We start from the raw sequence: 14,292 nt of genomic DNA, 5'->3' as shown, positions 1-14,292 counted from the left end.
AATACACTGGGGCTTGAGAAGTCTTAGATATTGCATCTGACAACTCTTGCACCTAACAAGTATCATTTTCAAAGAAATATGGCTGTTGGACACCCCTTGGCACCCCCTGTGTTGAGGCAACCCTTGCAAGCATCCCTAGCCTGACCACTGAGGGTATAACTGAACTTACTGACAACTGTATCACAGGGTGCCAGATGGACTAATTGGAGATTTCCAATCCCCCATGATCTGTATTTCTGGATGCTGTAAATTAAATGAAATTGCAGACCTAGGGGTTCTAAACCACCAGAGTTTTCTAAGGCAGCCAACACCAGGGAAGGGGCAGGGCGTGGTACGACGGGGCAGAACTTTCTCAGGGCTTTAGGGCCCTGAACGTAAAGAGGCTTATGGTAAGAAAGGCCTGTTACTTCAATAAAATGGAACATGCCTTTCTTACCTTAAGCCTCTTGACTTATGCAGAGAGAGAGAGAAATAAAATGAGCAAAAATTTATTCAAGTCTTCGGTCTGTTCTGGCACACAGTTTGAAACACATACTGACAGCGTTCTAGGGGTCCAATCTGAAAAACTCACCACAGTACCTCTAAACTAAAAATGGATCAGACATCTAATGCTAAATCACTTACTGAAATACAGCTCTAAGAATTCTATTAGCAAGTTCCAACTTTTTTGAACTATTTCCCCGCTAGTGGCAAGCGCAACTGTGACTGTAGTTTCATACATACATTTCAGCAAGTTGATGCAAATAATTACACGTGCTCTGTTCTCAGCAACAAAACTGATTTGGGTTTGCTAATCTGCAGTTAGTGGCTGCAAATTTCAGTTTCAAAGACTTTAATATGTCAGCTGAGAGCCACCTAAAAGAAATCGCTGGTCATCCATGAAGCTGATCTCTGATTTAAGTCTTCTCCAGAAACATCAATATCTCATAAATGTTAGTTCAAACACATTTTATTGCTTCCTACAAAAGTAATAGCAACAGAAGAACAAATATTATGGGATAATTAATATCTTATGTGATAATTACGTATGGTCAAGAAAAGCCCACTGACAGCAGGATTCATGAGTTTGGATTTGAGTGCAGAAGTTTTATGCAGAACTTCAGGGGTGTCATTTCTGATGTGTTGGAGAGTTCTTTGTGAGGCAGTGCTGGCTGGGGATTTTGGGATGGCTTTGAGTAGGTGTGGCTACAAGAGGCATGTAACAGTGCCTTCATAAAGATTATGAAACCTCTTCAGTCTGGGGGACAGGCCTGTCCCTAGTATGTCTAGAGTTTATGATGGGCTTAAAAGAATACTGAAATGTCTTATTTTAATTTCTTTGTCAGGGACCTTTCCTAGGTTCAGATCCGTACTGCCTCCAGATCTGATCCAGAATGCAGCTCCATTTAAGTACTCCAATATTCCTTCTGTCTCACAGTTTGAGCTAAGTATTGAGTTTCCTTTAGCTTGCTCTTCCTAACAACAAAACTGTTCATAACCTTGTGACAAACTGATAAAAACGTGTCACTAGCAGTCATTATAGAAAGAGGGCAGAGAGATTACTCTCTCCTTGGAAGCAACCCAGTATATGAATGCAGATGACTCCTTACCAGGAGAACATGCTCCAGGAGTTCCAAGTATCCCAGGGTACATTCTGTTCCAAAACGCAGGGCTCTCTCCCGAACTTCTTCACTCACATCTGGGTGATATGATGCTTGCTGAGGAAGCAAAACAACATTAGTACCCAAAACAGCGCCCACAAGAGAAGATCAACACACAGAGATGGGGGAAAGAGAAGGGAAGAGATTTTTTGTAGTGTGCAAATGGCATTTGAGCTTGATGGCCAGCCATTTCTGTTGTAAGCAAACAGCACTCGAAGAGCAGCAGAGCTGCAGTTCTGTAAAGGCTCATTAATGGTGTTAGCTTTACGGAGAGATTTAACACAGCAATAGCACTGCTGGAACCATCTGTTTAAATATAGAGAGAAGCTGCAGTAGAGTCAAGTCTTTGTAAGGATTTCCACTAAGTATAATGTCTGGCATTTGACATAATACCGACTAATTCAACCATTTTTTTTTAATAAAAAGTGAAACCTGCAGCCTCTTCAAGCCTTGTACTTTCTACAATAAAGTTTCTAGGAAACTTTTTTCTTGAGCAGAAGTACCACTTGTTGCCAAGTGAAAGTCCCCAAAACATACAGCATTTCCTTTCACAGAACAGCTCCTTCCACTCCTGCAGCCTCTTATCTCCCGTTGGGATGGGGGATTATCTCACGGCTCACTTATTTTCGGCCCTTCCTGCAACCCGCAACATCTCTGGGCTCCCTCTGCAGGGAAGCTCGGGATGAGCGGAGCACGGAAACGGCCCGCAGGAGCCGCCTCCCCCTCCTCATCCCGCCAACACCCTGTCTGAGGGGAAGGAAGATGGGAGGAACAGGACTGATTTTCCTCATCTTCAGCATACTTCAAACGAGCTGCCGAAACCCAAAAAATCCAGAACAGTTAAAAAAAAATTCAAATAGGGCAAAGGGCTCCCCAGTATTTCTTATGCACACATTGCAAAGCATCCCAAAATGTCTCTTCTGCACTTAAATATTACGGTAACACGGGGAATTAGAGCAAGCATTGGTAGCAGGCAAATATAAAGTTCCTTTTATGTTTTGCATACATAGCCAAGACTGGTATCAGAGTATTTTGGGAGTATTTTTAAGGTTCAGTATATATTCCGTATACTTCACAGCAGCCTGAAGAGGTGACAGAAGTTATTTTAGGAAATCATTTTTGTAACCCAGAAACATCCAAACACAACACCAGTGGAGACTCGCAACAGAAATATCTTTTCTTCCAGCCTCGGACAGAAGGTCTGCCCAAACATCTCAGACTGAAACATGCCTGAAGAACCAGAACACACATTTGTTTCCTCATTCTGAGGCTTCCTTCACTCTCAGCCCTCCTCATCTCTCCACATGCTTTCCCAGCAGTAATGGCAGCAGCACTACCCACCCCTGGTACAGCTCCTATCCCGTCAGCAGCGCTGGGTGCCTCGTGGAGGGAGGTGTGTTTGAGAGGGCTGCTGTGAGCTCCCCCTGGAGCCGTCTCTTCCCCGGCTGAACCACAGCTCGGCCCTGTCTCCTCCGAGGGCCTATGCTCCAGCCCGGGCCCTACTGAGCTGCCTCCGGCGCCACCAGCTGCAGCTCAGCCGGTGCTGAGAAAAGGTGAGAAGTTGCTTCCCTCTATCTACTGCCTATGGAACGATCTAGGTGATTGCTCACTTCCATCCCTTCCTATGGGTTTGACAGGCCTTTCATATCTGTTTTCTTTCCACCAGCAATCACTACAAATAGTGATACTACGTACAGGTTAATTACTGCATTATTTTATACAAATACATAATAAAAAAAGAAATTGTTATCTTAGGGCCTGCTCTAACCTTCAATAAATGTAATTGCAGCATTTCCACTGACTTTAGAGTTGTCTCAGTACATGCCGCAATAAGCAACCTTACTGTCTTTAGAATTAGCATCTGCTTATAAAAACAGAATTAGTAATGAGCACTGTAAATTCATCTATAGCAGACCAAGCACAGGCATCTATATAATTGCTAATTCAAATTCCTTATACTACTTGCCTTAGGCAACAGGCATTGAAATAGAACTTAAATTCAAATTCTGACACAGGGGAAGTCAGAGCTATGTTTGGTAAAATTCTACCATAGATCATATACATGCACTTTTGTCTTGGCCCAAAGGACATAAAAATCTGATCATTTATCAGTACTAATTCTACAGAGTACCTTAGTATCACTGGAAGCCCCTCCAGTGTTCGTCAAATACCACAAACCCTAAGTCCCACTGCATCACACAGCTTTTACAGCATAGTGGGCCTACGACTGCTGGCTCCTATCCCTAAAATTCAAGGAATGCAGCTTATAATAGAAATGCCATGTACAGTAATCAATTGGTAGAATTAATGGCATAAGATTTCTAAGACTCTGAGCAAAATGTGTAGAAACAAGGTTTTCTAAATCAAGTCTAGTTCAAACTGTGTATTTCAAATCTTCGTTAAATGATAGAGCTATTTCTCATACATTTTAGATAATGCATAGAATTAGTATTCTTGGAGACTTTTATTCCTGTTTCTCCAATAAATGCTCTTGGTCTTAAGAAAGTAGACAAGATAAAACTAGATCTTAGGCCATGGCACTGTATCATTACAGGCAAGTAAAATTATTCCCAGCCCTTTCCCTTCTGTAGACTCCTTTCTTGGTGAAAGCAATTCCCTGGGAGATCATGAAGGCTTTTCCAGCATCCCAAACCGCCACTGTTCCATTTGCAGGAAGTTTCATCCTGTTAGCCACTTACAATGCATGAACCACTTGGAAACCATTAAATTAACTGGGAGCAAATGTAAACATAAAAAAAGGAATGTTCATAAATAGATGTTCAAAAGTATTTATTGGGCTGTGCATGCATGGGAGTATCTTTGTAACATTACTGAAAAAAGAGGATTCTGTTCTGAGAATTTGCTGCATGTTTGGAAACACAAATCAAAATGTGAAGCATGCAAAGTGGTCAAGAACTATTAGACACTAAAAATCCTGTCACAAAACTAAGTCAATATAAGAAGTTTCATTCAGTGGTTTTGTAGAAAGGCATTTCTAAATTATATTAGAAGTTGTACTTTTGCAAGAGGAAAATTTTAAAAACAAACATATTCCTTCTGTTTGGTCAGTATTAGACTAAAAATTAACCTGGGACTGATGTAGCAGTTAGGATTTTACCAAATACTGAAAATCAGACACCACACAGAGAGCACTATTATTTCACTGTCACCTTCCATACATGGAAAGACAAAAGTGAGTAACTACGATTTTCAGGCAAAGGCAGTTTACTGCTACAGTCACTACAGAAAATCAAAAGGAATGAGATGTTTGTAATCCCATTTCTTAATTATTTATGCCTAGATTGTTTTATCATCAGAACAAAGCCAAATGGCTTAACAGTCATTTATATAGCATACAGTGTAGAAAACAGGGCTACACTATTTTTATAGGGTTACTGCTATTATAAAAAATTTGCAATAAAAATTGCACACATTTTTGAAAAGCAGAGAAGAAATTGAGCAAACCAACAGGTTTAGTCAGGGGAAAAAGAACCAGGAAATTTCAGCTCAAATAAAATTCCTCTTTTTCACAAAAAGAAAACCGTGAATATTAGTGCTGGGGTTTTTTTGTGTGCATAGCACACAAAATCATTTGAGAGAGTCCCTTAAAATTATCTTACCCATTAACTTTCTCATATGAAAAGCAGAAAACTGAACAAAATATATTATGTTCTATGGATTTAGAGGCACACAAACACAAGAAGATCAGTCTTAGGTAAGGAAGGGAATCTTTACCTTACAAGCTGTTAGCATGTCAGCTACGGCTTTGCGGCTCAGATTTGCTGTAGCAATCACATCCTCCTGCCTGCATGAGTTCCCAGCTGCAACAGCTTTGGCAGTTGCCATGGTGATTCCTTTCGTCATCCGGATTGATTCTTCAGGTGATGATGTCTTTTCTGGAACCTCGCTGGACTGAAACACCTAAAAGTGAAAGCAGAAGGAAAGTCTGATACCAGTCAACTCAAAGCAGAACAACCATGAGAAAGAGACAGCAAACGGAAGCAGCCTCCAAACAGCAGGAAATTAGAAACATATTCGGAGTCATATTGGATATTGGATATCATTCCTGCTTGCAATGGGCCTGGATCCGATAAGCCTGCTCACCTACAGACACCAGAGAGAAATAATAAGCTGAGGGAAGGAGACAACAAAAAAGGTTAACCCGGGAAGGAGACAACAAAAAAGGTTAACCCATTCATCTCATCTGCATTTAACTACCCACATGACAGTTGTTACAGGCAGCTGTTCAGAACCTTACAAGATGAAAAGAATTACTGTTCCTTTCATTATATTCTTTTCTGATCCTGACTGTTGTTTATGCTGGTCTACTCACATGAGGAGATCCTTCCCCTGCAAAGGCTGGATCCTACCAAGTGCTTGTTGATAGCACAGAGCAGTAGAGACTGAGAACATCACCACTAAAATATTCAAATGTGTGCTAAAACAGCAGAGGTGGAGCGTTGTCTCTTAGGCTATATTTAGTTTCCCTTAGAAGTCTAAAGATATAATTTTGCAGGGTGAATCATGTGAAAATAGTTCAGACTACTTGACAGTACGCACTACTCCATGAATATTGGAATTCAGGAACTGTGGGAAGATGTAGGTAACAAAAGCTGCGCAACCTTATTTTGACCACATTTTCTTTTCCCGAGCTTTAGTCTGTATTTGCTTGCCATTCTTTTAATGTACACTCTGTATTTGCTTGCCGTTCTTTTACTGTGCAGGGGCAGTTTGCAGTGCACAATTAAGCAGGTGGTTTCTTGACCACACACAGTGCAACCTAAGCAGGCCAGTGGTTTCAGAATGCAAATGTCTGGACAAAAAAGAGCCTGGTCTATCCTGTGCTCCCAGTTCCTAAGTTTTTCACTTCCTCTCTCCAGAAATAGAAGCCATGTTTAAAAATGAATTCCAGTTATACATGTGAAGACATCCCTCGATGTTGCTCAGATTCAGTCCCTGGAACTCCAGATCAAGCCTGACACATTTTCTTGATTACCTATGTGCCACCCTCTGTTCGCCCCATAAAAGAGATGACAATACCACAACCACAGATCCATCCCTTAGCAATGCTGACAAAAGCAAGAGGAACATTTCAAACAGATACCAACTAAACTGAGAAAGAAGTGATAATGCACAGTCCTCCAATGACAGATCTGAACAGGTTTTAGCTCAGTTACACGATGGGATGTAACAGCCAGGCCTTCATGAGAATACAGGACATGTGAGATATTGTACAGAACATGCCTGATCAGGTACCAGATCAGGAGGTTTAACCACTGCCATATGAATTCCCAATTACTATATACAGATATTTATAAAGAAAGCATTTTAAAATAAATTTCCTCATTACAACAGCTTTGCTCACACGTGAAAACTGGATGTTTAATGGAGAGCATTTGACAAGACAAAATTATGCCAGTGCAGTTATGGTGTAAGAATTGCTAATCCACAGACTGTAAAACAAAGCATTTACTGCTGAAGACTGTGTCTACAGGGTTTTTTAAATAAAAATCGACTGTAAGTAAAGGAAGGAAAAAATCAGGCTTCTTCACAAACATGCAGGTATTAATTTATGTCACTCACTACTATGCTAGTAAAAAAACCCCCTAACTATACTTTCATATATCTTAAAGAGGAAGGAAAACAATTGTCATGGTATAACACCTAATTTGGGAGCGAATTCCACACTACCATTAATTCGTGCTTACACAGAATATCAGTAGCAGGCCATGTACCACTGGTAGGATCGTTTCATAATAACGGAAAAATACAAAAAAAGATTAAACTGCAGACAGTACAGGAATGATGCTGAGGGGACACTACCAAACCCAGGATCAAAAAAGTGAACAGCATCGGATCAGAAAAAAGTATCAGTAGTGAAAGCTTAAGGTCTAAGGAAAAAGGAAGCAGTTAATCCCAGCTTTGTATAAGGACATACTTGCAAAACCCACTACGGCTATTTAGTTCTGTACCGTGAGCTCCTGTTTGATGTATTCAATTGTGGCCTCAAGGGCTCTTGTCCCTCGAGTAGCTTCATCTTCTACTGCTTTAACAGTCTTCAAGAGGGATGTGACATTTGTTACCATCACCTGAAGAAGAGAGAAGTGAAGACAATAATATGTGAATCCTACCTCCCATTTTCAGAGACGGCAGGGTGTGAAGCAAGGCAAATTAAGCTGGGAAGCATTGTTACTTCTAGTGGGACCTAGGAGACTTCATGAACTCTACTTGTCACAGGACTAAATACCAACTCTTGTGTTGGCCACGATATCATGGTAATTAAACAAATAAAGAAATTAGTTTTCAGGCAATCAGAAATTGCTGAAGTCGAAGTTCCACATGTTTATCAAATGTGATTGAACAGACACTTTCAAATAAAATCTGAGAATAAGGTTTTACCTTGGCAGCACCTTTCAGCTGGTACATGGATGGATCATCTGCTGGTTTGCTGGCAGCTCCTTTGGTAGCACCAATGAGATCAGAAAGGGCTTTTGCAACATCCTTGATAGCATTGATCAGAACAACCTATGGAATGAGAACTAGCTATAAGACTCAGGCAGTAAAGGGTGTCTGCATGAGAGTGTGATTTTTAGAACACAGCTAAAAATAAAAATCAATGTTTTTTCAAAGATCTGCAATATTCTTGCCAGCCTTCATTTCACTGAGATCCAAACAAACAACTGAAGAAATACTAGGGATAATCCATATGGAAAAGTTGCAGGGTTAATCGAAAAACAAGACAGATACAGCTGGAGAATGGCAAGAGTTTGTCAGCCTACACAAATAACAGAGCAGAGTCCAGTCAATAAGCTGGATAAGCAGCTTTAAAGACCTGTAAGCTCTTCAGAACAAAAATGGGACGAGCCAGAGGTCCAATCACAAGTTAGTAAAAATGAGACAAATACTTTGCCAGGAGCATCCCAGCTGGAACACAGTGGTGAAATAAAAGCAGAAGGGTTACACAAAGGCCTGATTAGTTCCACCCAATGCTTGAGCCTCTTGACTGTATTCTAAACAAGTGATATCTGAGTAAACCCAGAAAAATCCCAGAGGAGGTAAACCCTATTCTGTTGCTTAAAAGCATAAATCACACAAAGTTTTACCAATTGGAAACTGTCCCTGTTCTCTTTAGGAGTATCAGAAAATCTTAAAACATCTCACCTGTGTTTCAGGATCATCAGATCCCAAGCTAGCTGCTCCCAGTTTTACTACCTCAGCAAGTTGAGTGATGGTGTTAGCTGATGACTGAGCTGCTTGGGCCAGTTTGTCCTGACTTGAGGCAGCTCCAGAAACCAACAATTTTGTGTCTTCAACTAAAGCTTTTGCTGTTTTCAGGATGTTTTCCCTGTAGCAAAAGAAGAGGAAGCAGGGAAGGAAGTGGAAAAGGAGAAGAGAGAAAAAATGTGTTTTCCAGTGTTATGGTGACTAACAGCTACCTGAAAGAGCTTATCTAAATCATCATGCCAGTGTCCATTCATAACATAGCACAGGTCAGGGAGTAAGTTAAAAAAAAAAAAAACAACTATTAAAACAGTAGCAGAGCATCTGGGGCAAATGCAGGGCAGTGTAATAAAATGAGCCCATCTTTAAAAGAAATACATAGGGCAATAGCATCATAGAGCATTGTATTTGAATATTAGAAGAAAACCTGGCCATGCTGTGAGAAAAGTACCAGCTGTTCAATGTCCAAATTAATCAGCATATTGTAAAGAAACTAAAGTGATCATGGGTGAGGAAGGTAGAAGGAAGAATGGCAACAAGAACAGAGCGTGTGTCCTGGTCAGGGTTCCCCACCCTCTCCCACCCATATCTGTGTTTTGACATTTCAGGACAACAAATCCAAAGCAACATCTGGGTAAAAGAAAAAATCACTTTGAGTATGTAGTTCACAAACAAGTCAAATCCCAGGTTTCCTGTTTCTCCTCTCACTCCCCTGCTTCATTCAATTTCATTCACAGGAATCTAGAAAGGTAAAATTTTATCTCCATGTGCCAATCTCTTCTACCAGTTCCAGTGTTCCCCTGGCATGCACTCTTCCATCTTTTTCAGCAGCACTGACCTGTGATCTGCAAATGATTCGTTGTTCTCAGCATTAAGGGTTCCAGCAGTAGCAAACATGATAGTGGTGTCCAGATCTGCAATTATCCCAGACACAGCACTGGCTGCAGTAATACAGGCTTGTGTACCTTTGTTCCCTGCCTGGAGGGCAGATAAAACCAGCGAAACCTAGAAACAACATAAAGCAACAAGGTGGTCATTGAAAGAAAGTTGGTCCTGTGAATCATTACTACTCTCTTTATCAGCTTTAACTTTACTTACAAGGTACTGTCTACCCCTGCCTAAATTTGGAATTGTCACTACTCTTGGGATACATAATGATGGAAAACTGGTACAGCTGACAGCACACAAACACAGGCTGAACCAACGGTGTTTGGTGAAATCTGAAAGCAGCTGACACCAACCCTCAATGTTTGTGTTCAACAAAAGGAGAGAGGTGCCATCAAAAAGGTTCAGCAAAACTACGCACGCCATTTGTTTGAAGGGGTTGTTTCCAAGGAACAAGAAGCCCCACAGAGTTTGAAGATGCAGTTCTAGGCAGTTACTTTGGCTCTGTCCTAAAAGGGGAGGATGTTGCTACATGAAACCACATGTCATTGACCAACCTCACAGTAACTATAGCCAGGGAGTGCCTCATAAGGCACAAGAGCCATCTCACATCTTAGGATATTGTTTTGGACCAGTCTCCCTCTGATAGGAGGCTGAAGTTTTATTGCAAGGCCTGAGCAAGGACTAATCACAGGCTAATCCAGCACATGAACACTGAATGCTTGAAAGAAAAGACCTTTGAGTAATTCAGACACTACTGTACTGGAATGCAAAGTTAAAAGAGTTTCCTGAATCCAGTTTGACTGGTTTACTCCCAGTGGAAGCTTGGTAGACAAACACCATGGGGTAACATGGAAGGCTGTCTCACCTTTTCTGTGACAGCACGAGCACATTCTATCAACTCCCTTTTGGTGTAGCTGTCTGTAGGGCAAATCTGGAGAGCTCCGGCTTTTTGCACAAGAAAGATACACCCATGGCCAAGTTCCTGTACCCGAGTCCTGATCTGGAACCCGATCTAGATGGTAAAGGCAGCACAGGGAAAAAGGAAGAAAGAACAAAGCAAATAAGTAAATGTCATGCTGGTACACTGTGTCAATAGAAATGAAAACACAGTCTCTCTGGCGACTCTTTATTACCAATATTCCACCCAAGACCAGAAAAAAAGAAACAGATGTAATTTCACCTACACATGAAGCACAACCCTATAAAAGGCTCACTAATGAAACAGGGCAGGAGTGACCCAGAGCCCAGGAAAGAGAAGGGATAAGACAGGTACCTGAGTCAAACAGACATAATTCAAGCACATACAACTTCACATTTAAATGCAACTTCATCCTCCAGAATGGCCCTGTCAGTGTGAGCTGCACTCAAGGTATGTGCAACATGTAAAAAGCACACATTTACTGTACACTGCTGAAACTGGGTCAGAAAGTAATTGACTCTCTTTGCTTGGTTTTGAACCTTTCAGAGTCTCCGCTCTCCAGAATCATCCATGTGGAACACTGAAATGTGGAAAATCCTGCTATTACTGCTTCTGATTTATTAATAATCCTAAGACGTGTGGTCCCTGTTTCGAAACATGATAGTTGTAGTCCCTGCATGTATTCTGTCATTCAGGTGTGATTTGGGATTAATAAATGAGCAGGAATCACAGCCATTAGTATCACAAAGGGAATTATTTCAATCTCAGGCACAAAGTAACGTGCAGAAATGGTAATTCAATTTAACAATATTGAGCCAAGTGCAAGCCGTTGCTTTTCACGTAGCACAGAACACTCAAGCAGTGTATCAGCAGGATGTGTAAGCACAAAGTCAAAAACTCTTTGAAGGACTTCTATGTAGATAATCTGATATATCTGGAGAAGGTGAGATACCCTCTTACCCCATCATGACAAAGTTTGTCTTTGCTCCAGTAAGAAGAGAGGGGTGAAAGAGTTGTGCAGTTGTGCTCAGAAAAGATACAGCAACTCCCAGAACAAGTGAATACAACTGAGGCGAACAGCCCATCCTCCTCACTTAGCACAAGGCAAGACGCTTCTCCCACATCATATTCCAACTCTGAGCTATGGGAGATGTCCTTCAGCAAAAGATACTTGTACTCCAACTGCTTGCATTAATCTCACTTTCAGGATAGGAAGTTATACTTAAAATCACTTACAGGCAAGATAAGAAATGCATATACATATTTGTAACTTGTAAAAACATGCAAGATTGAAGGAAAGCCACATAGTAACAAGTTAAGAGTTTTAGGAGTTTTCTTTGTATTTGCAAGTTGCCTGTAAGTGAAAGCCTAAGTAATTTAGGAGGTTCTGTTGCGGTCTATGGAATAATCCACTTTTATCCCAAGCTGTTTCTTTCTGAAGCCAGATAGATTTTGACAAAGGATTTCTGTTCTTTGATTGGGCAATTCTTATAACAAGGACTGTCACCTTTACCGTGTTCTTCACAGTAAAAGAACATCCTTGTTAACACCACCGCATACAGAGAATAAAGAGGTCTAAAAACTGCAGACCTCCTCTGGTTCTGCCGTAGCTGCAGCCATTCGGCCCTGGAGAGCCAAATGCCCATAGTCATTGGTCATTTGCGATGCGAGTCCTCCCAGCTCCTCCGGGTTAGTAACCGACTTAGTCATCTGAAAAAAGAACACAGGCGAGAGAAAAAGAAAATTGACAGGCATGAGAATAACTTGTTAATACACCCCCAGATTAGAAGCACACTCATCTGTTTGGCCACGCTGATAAAATGGGGTAATCCACTTGCCATGGAAGGGATCTGTCCTCCAGCAAGAATTCCAGAGGAAACTCAAGCAAACATGCTTTATTAGAGTCATGGGTAACCAGGCAGTCGCTGAACACACGGAGAAATCAAAGAGCAGCAGTTAGAGCCAATCCTTCACTCTTTGACACAGTTAGAGCCAATCCTTCACTCTTTGAGGGGCCATTGGCCAGGTACAGTTATTCAGACTGGGAAAGGAAGTGGGGTTTTTGTGTCACAGCCACCTTATTTTGTCAAAGGTGAGCTAAGCCTCATTACTCAGCTGAGACATGGGAGAATGAAAAAAATCTGAGCACCAATGCAAAACACATCTCAGATGAGGGAACAGGATGGAGAAGGAAGAGGCAGGCTGACACAGAATGTCTCCGTAGGATGTCAGTATAAATAACTGAATCTCTCTTTAGAAAATTCCTACCTTTTAACATAGATAACACAGATAGTTCTTCTGTCTCAAATTAATGTAAGTAAAAGCAACGGAGGTCCATCCCTGGGACAAAACTAGTTTTAGACAAATTTCTACTGTCAGAGATAGCATAATCATGGACCTGTCTTGACTGCAAGAGCAATCGACTTTGTGAAAAAATCCTGTCTGTAGCACCCATGAACAGTTCTCTCCATTCTCTCAACAACAAATTAGCAACCACAGTACTGTTCCAAGGGAAAACACATGGATGCATTACTGTGAAACACAAGTCAAGAAAATTCTCAATTCAGCAGGTGTCACTTTTTTCTTTTGTTAAACCCAGGTGAGTCATAGAAATGCAAGAAAAGGACAGTGTGGGATGCTGATCTGCATTCATTCATTAAGCATTACAGGGCTCTGAAAACACTGGTGTTATTTCACAGGCTTAGTGAAACAGTAAGTGTGAAAGGGTATCCTGAAGTTGCGGATAAACAAAAGGTGGCATTTCAGTCCAGTTAAATGGGCTGATGAAAAAGCACGTGGTTTGCCTTTTATTTCTCCTTGAAAATGAGCCAATTAAAGGGCTCTTGTGCAGAAGAGCCACAATACAAGCCAGTGCTCCTCCCTATGATCACACCACTAAGACGAAAGAGTTAAATTGACAAAATCATCACTCCTTTTGCTCCATTACCCCTAAAGAGAGAGGGTTATTGAAAATCTGATGATCAGGAGTGTCTCAACAGTGCACAAATAATTCCACATTCCTTATGTACACAGAGTTTGCACCCGGTTAAAGTAATTTCTTACCATTTCCTGTGCTGTTACAGCAATGGCTTTAGAATATTTCACCACAGTGGTCTGATAATCAACAAAAGTTCCTTTTGGATCTGGAGGTGTACCTTCATCCAGCTGCATGAAAGAGGGAAAAACAGCATTAAAAAGTCACACTAAGCAGCATACTTTAGAGGCAATAGTAAAATTATATATTCAATTCTATGACCTCCTCTCTCTCAAGATACCCAAGTGAAAACAGTGCACCAGGATGTAGAGAGAAGCTCAGCAAATACTTGAGCCCAGGTTATGAGCATGGAAAATGCTGAGAACGTGCAGTGCAAAGTTTTTGAGCATAAGGTTTGCTTCTCATGCAAGGTCAAACAACCTCTCTTCTCAGCTAATATAGAAAGAAAGGTGCAAAAGTTATAAAACAAAACGTTCATGCCAGTATATAATGTAAGACTTCTTTATGTGCTAAAGTTGTCAATCTTTAAGTCACAATAGGAAAAGCCAAATATTTGGATTGAACTCATGTACACTCTGCAACTATACATCTTCAGCAGAATGCATTACAAAGCATAGCACAGCATTTCA

At 41.0% G+C, this 14,292-nt stretch overlaps 1 protein-coding gene across 8 annotated transcripts in view; it reads right to left on the bottom strand.

The window, feature by feature from the left end:
- Positions 1-14,292, bottom strand: part of TLN2 (talin 2) — a 159,430-nt gene that overhangs the window by 27,279 nt on the left and 117,859 nt on the right. For all 8 annotated transcript variants that reach the window (XR_011154108.1, XR_011154109.1, XM_069025514.1 and 5 more), the window contains 9 exons: positions 13,732-13,833; positions 12,259-12,378; positions 10,615-10,761; positions 9,700-9,866; positions 8,802-8,985; positions 8,040-8,165; positions 7,613-7,729; positions 5,376-5,561; positions 1,590-1,697 (listed from right to left, as the gene is read on the bottom strand). Coding sequence is in view for 6 of the 8 variants with exons in the window: in XM_069025514.1 (XP_068881615.1) it covers positions 1,590-1,697; positions 5,376-5,561; positions 7,613-7,729; positions 8,040-8,165; positions 8,802-8,985; positions 9,700-9,866; positions 10,615-10,761; positions 12,259-12,378; positions 13,732-13,833 (1,257 nt within the window). In the remaining 2 variants the exon portion in view is untranslated. The remainder of the gene's footprint in view (positions 1-1,589; positions 1,698-5,375; positions 5,562-7,612; positions 7,730-8,039; positions 8,166-8,801; positions 8,986-9,699; positions 9,867-10,614; positions 10,762-12,258; positions 12,379-13,731; positions 13,834-14,292) is intronic.

Source organism: Aphelocoma coerulescens, chromosome 10 (genome assembly GCF_041296385.1).
Source record: "Aphelocoma coerulescens isolate FSJ_1873_10779 chromosome 10, UR_Acoe_1.0, whole genome shotgun sequence".
In the NCBI taxonomy this organism is placed as follows: domain Eukaryota; kingdom Metazoa; phylum Chordata; class Aves; order Passeriformes; family Corvidae; genus Aphelocoma; species Aphelocoma coerulescens.
This window is presented reverse-complemented; position numbering and strand designations above follow the sequence as displayed.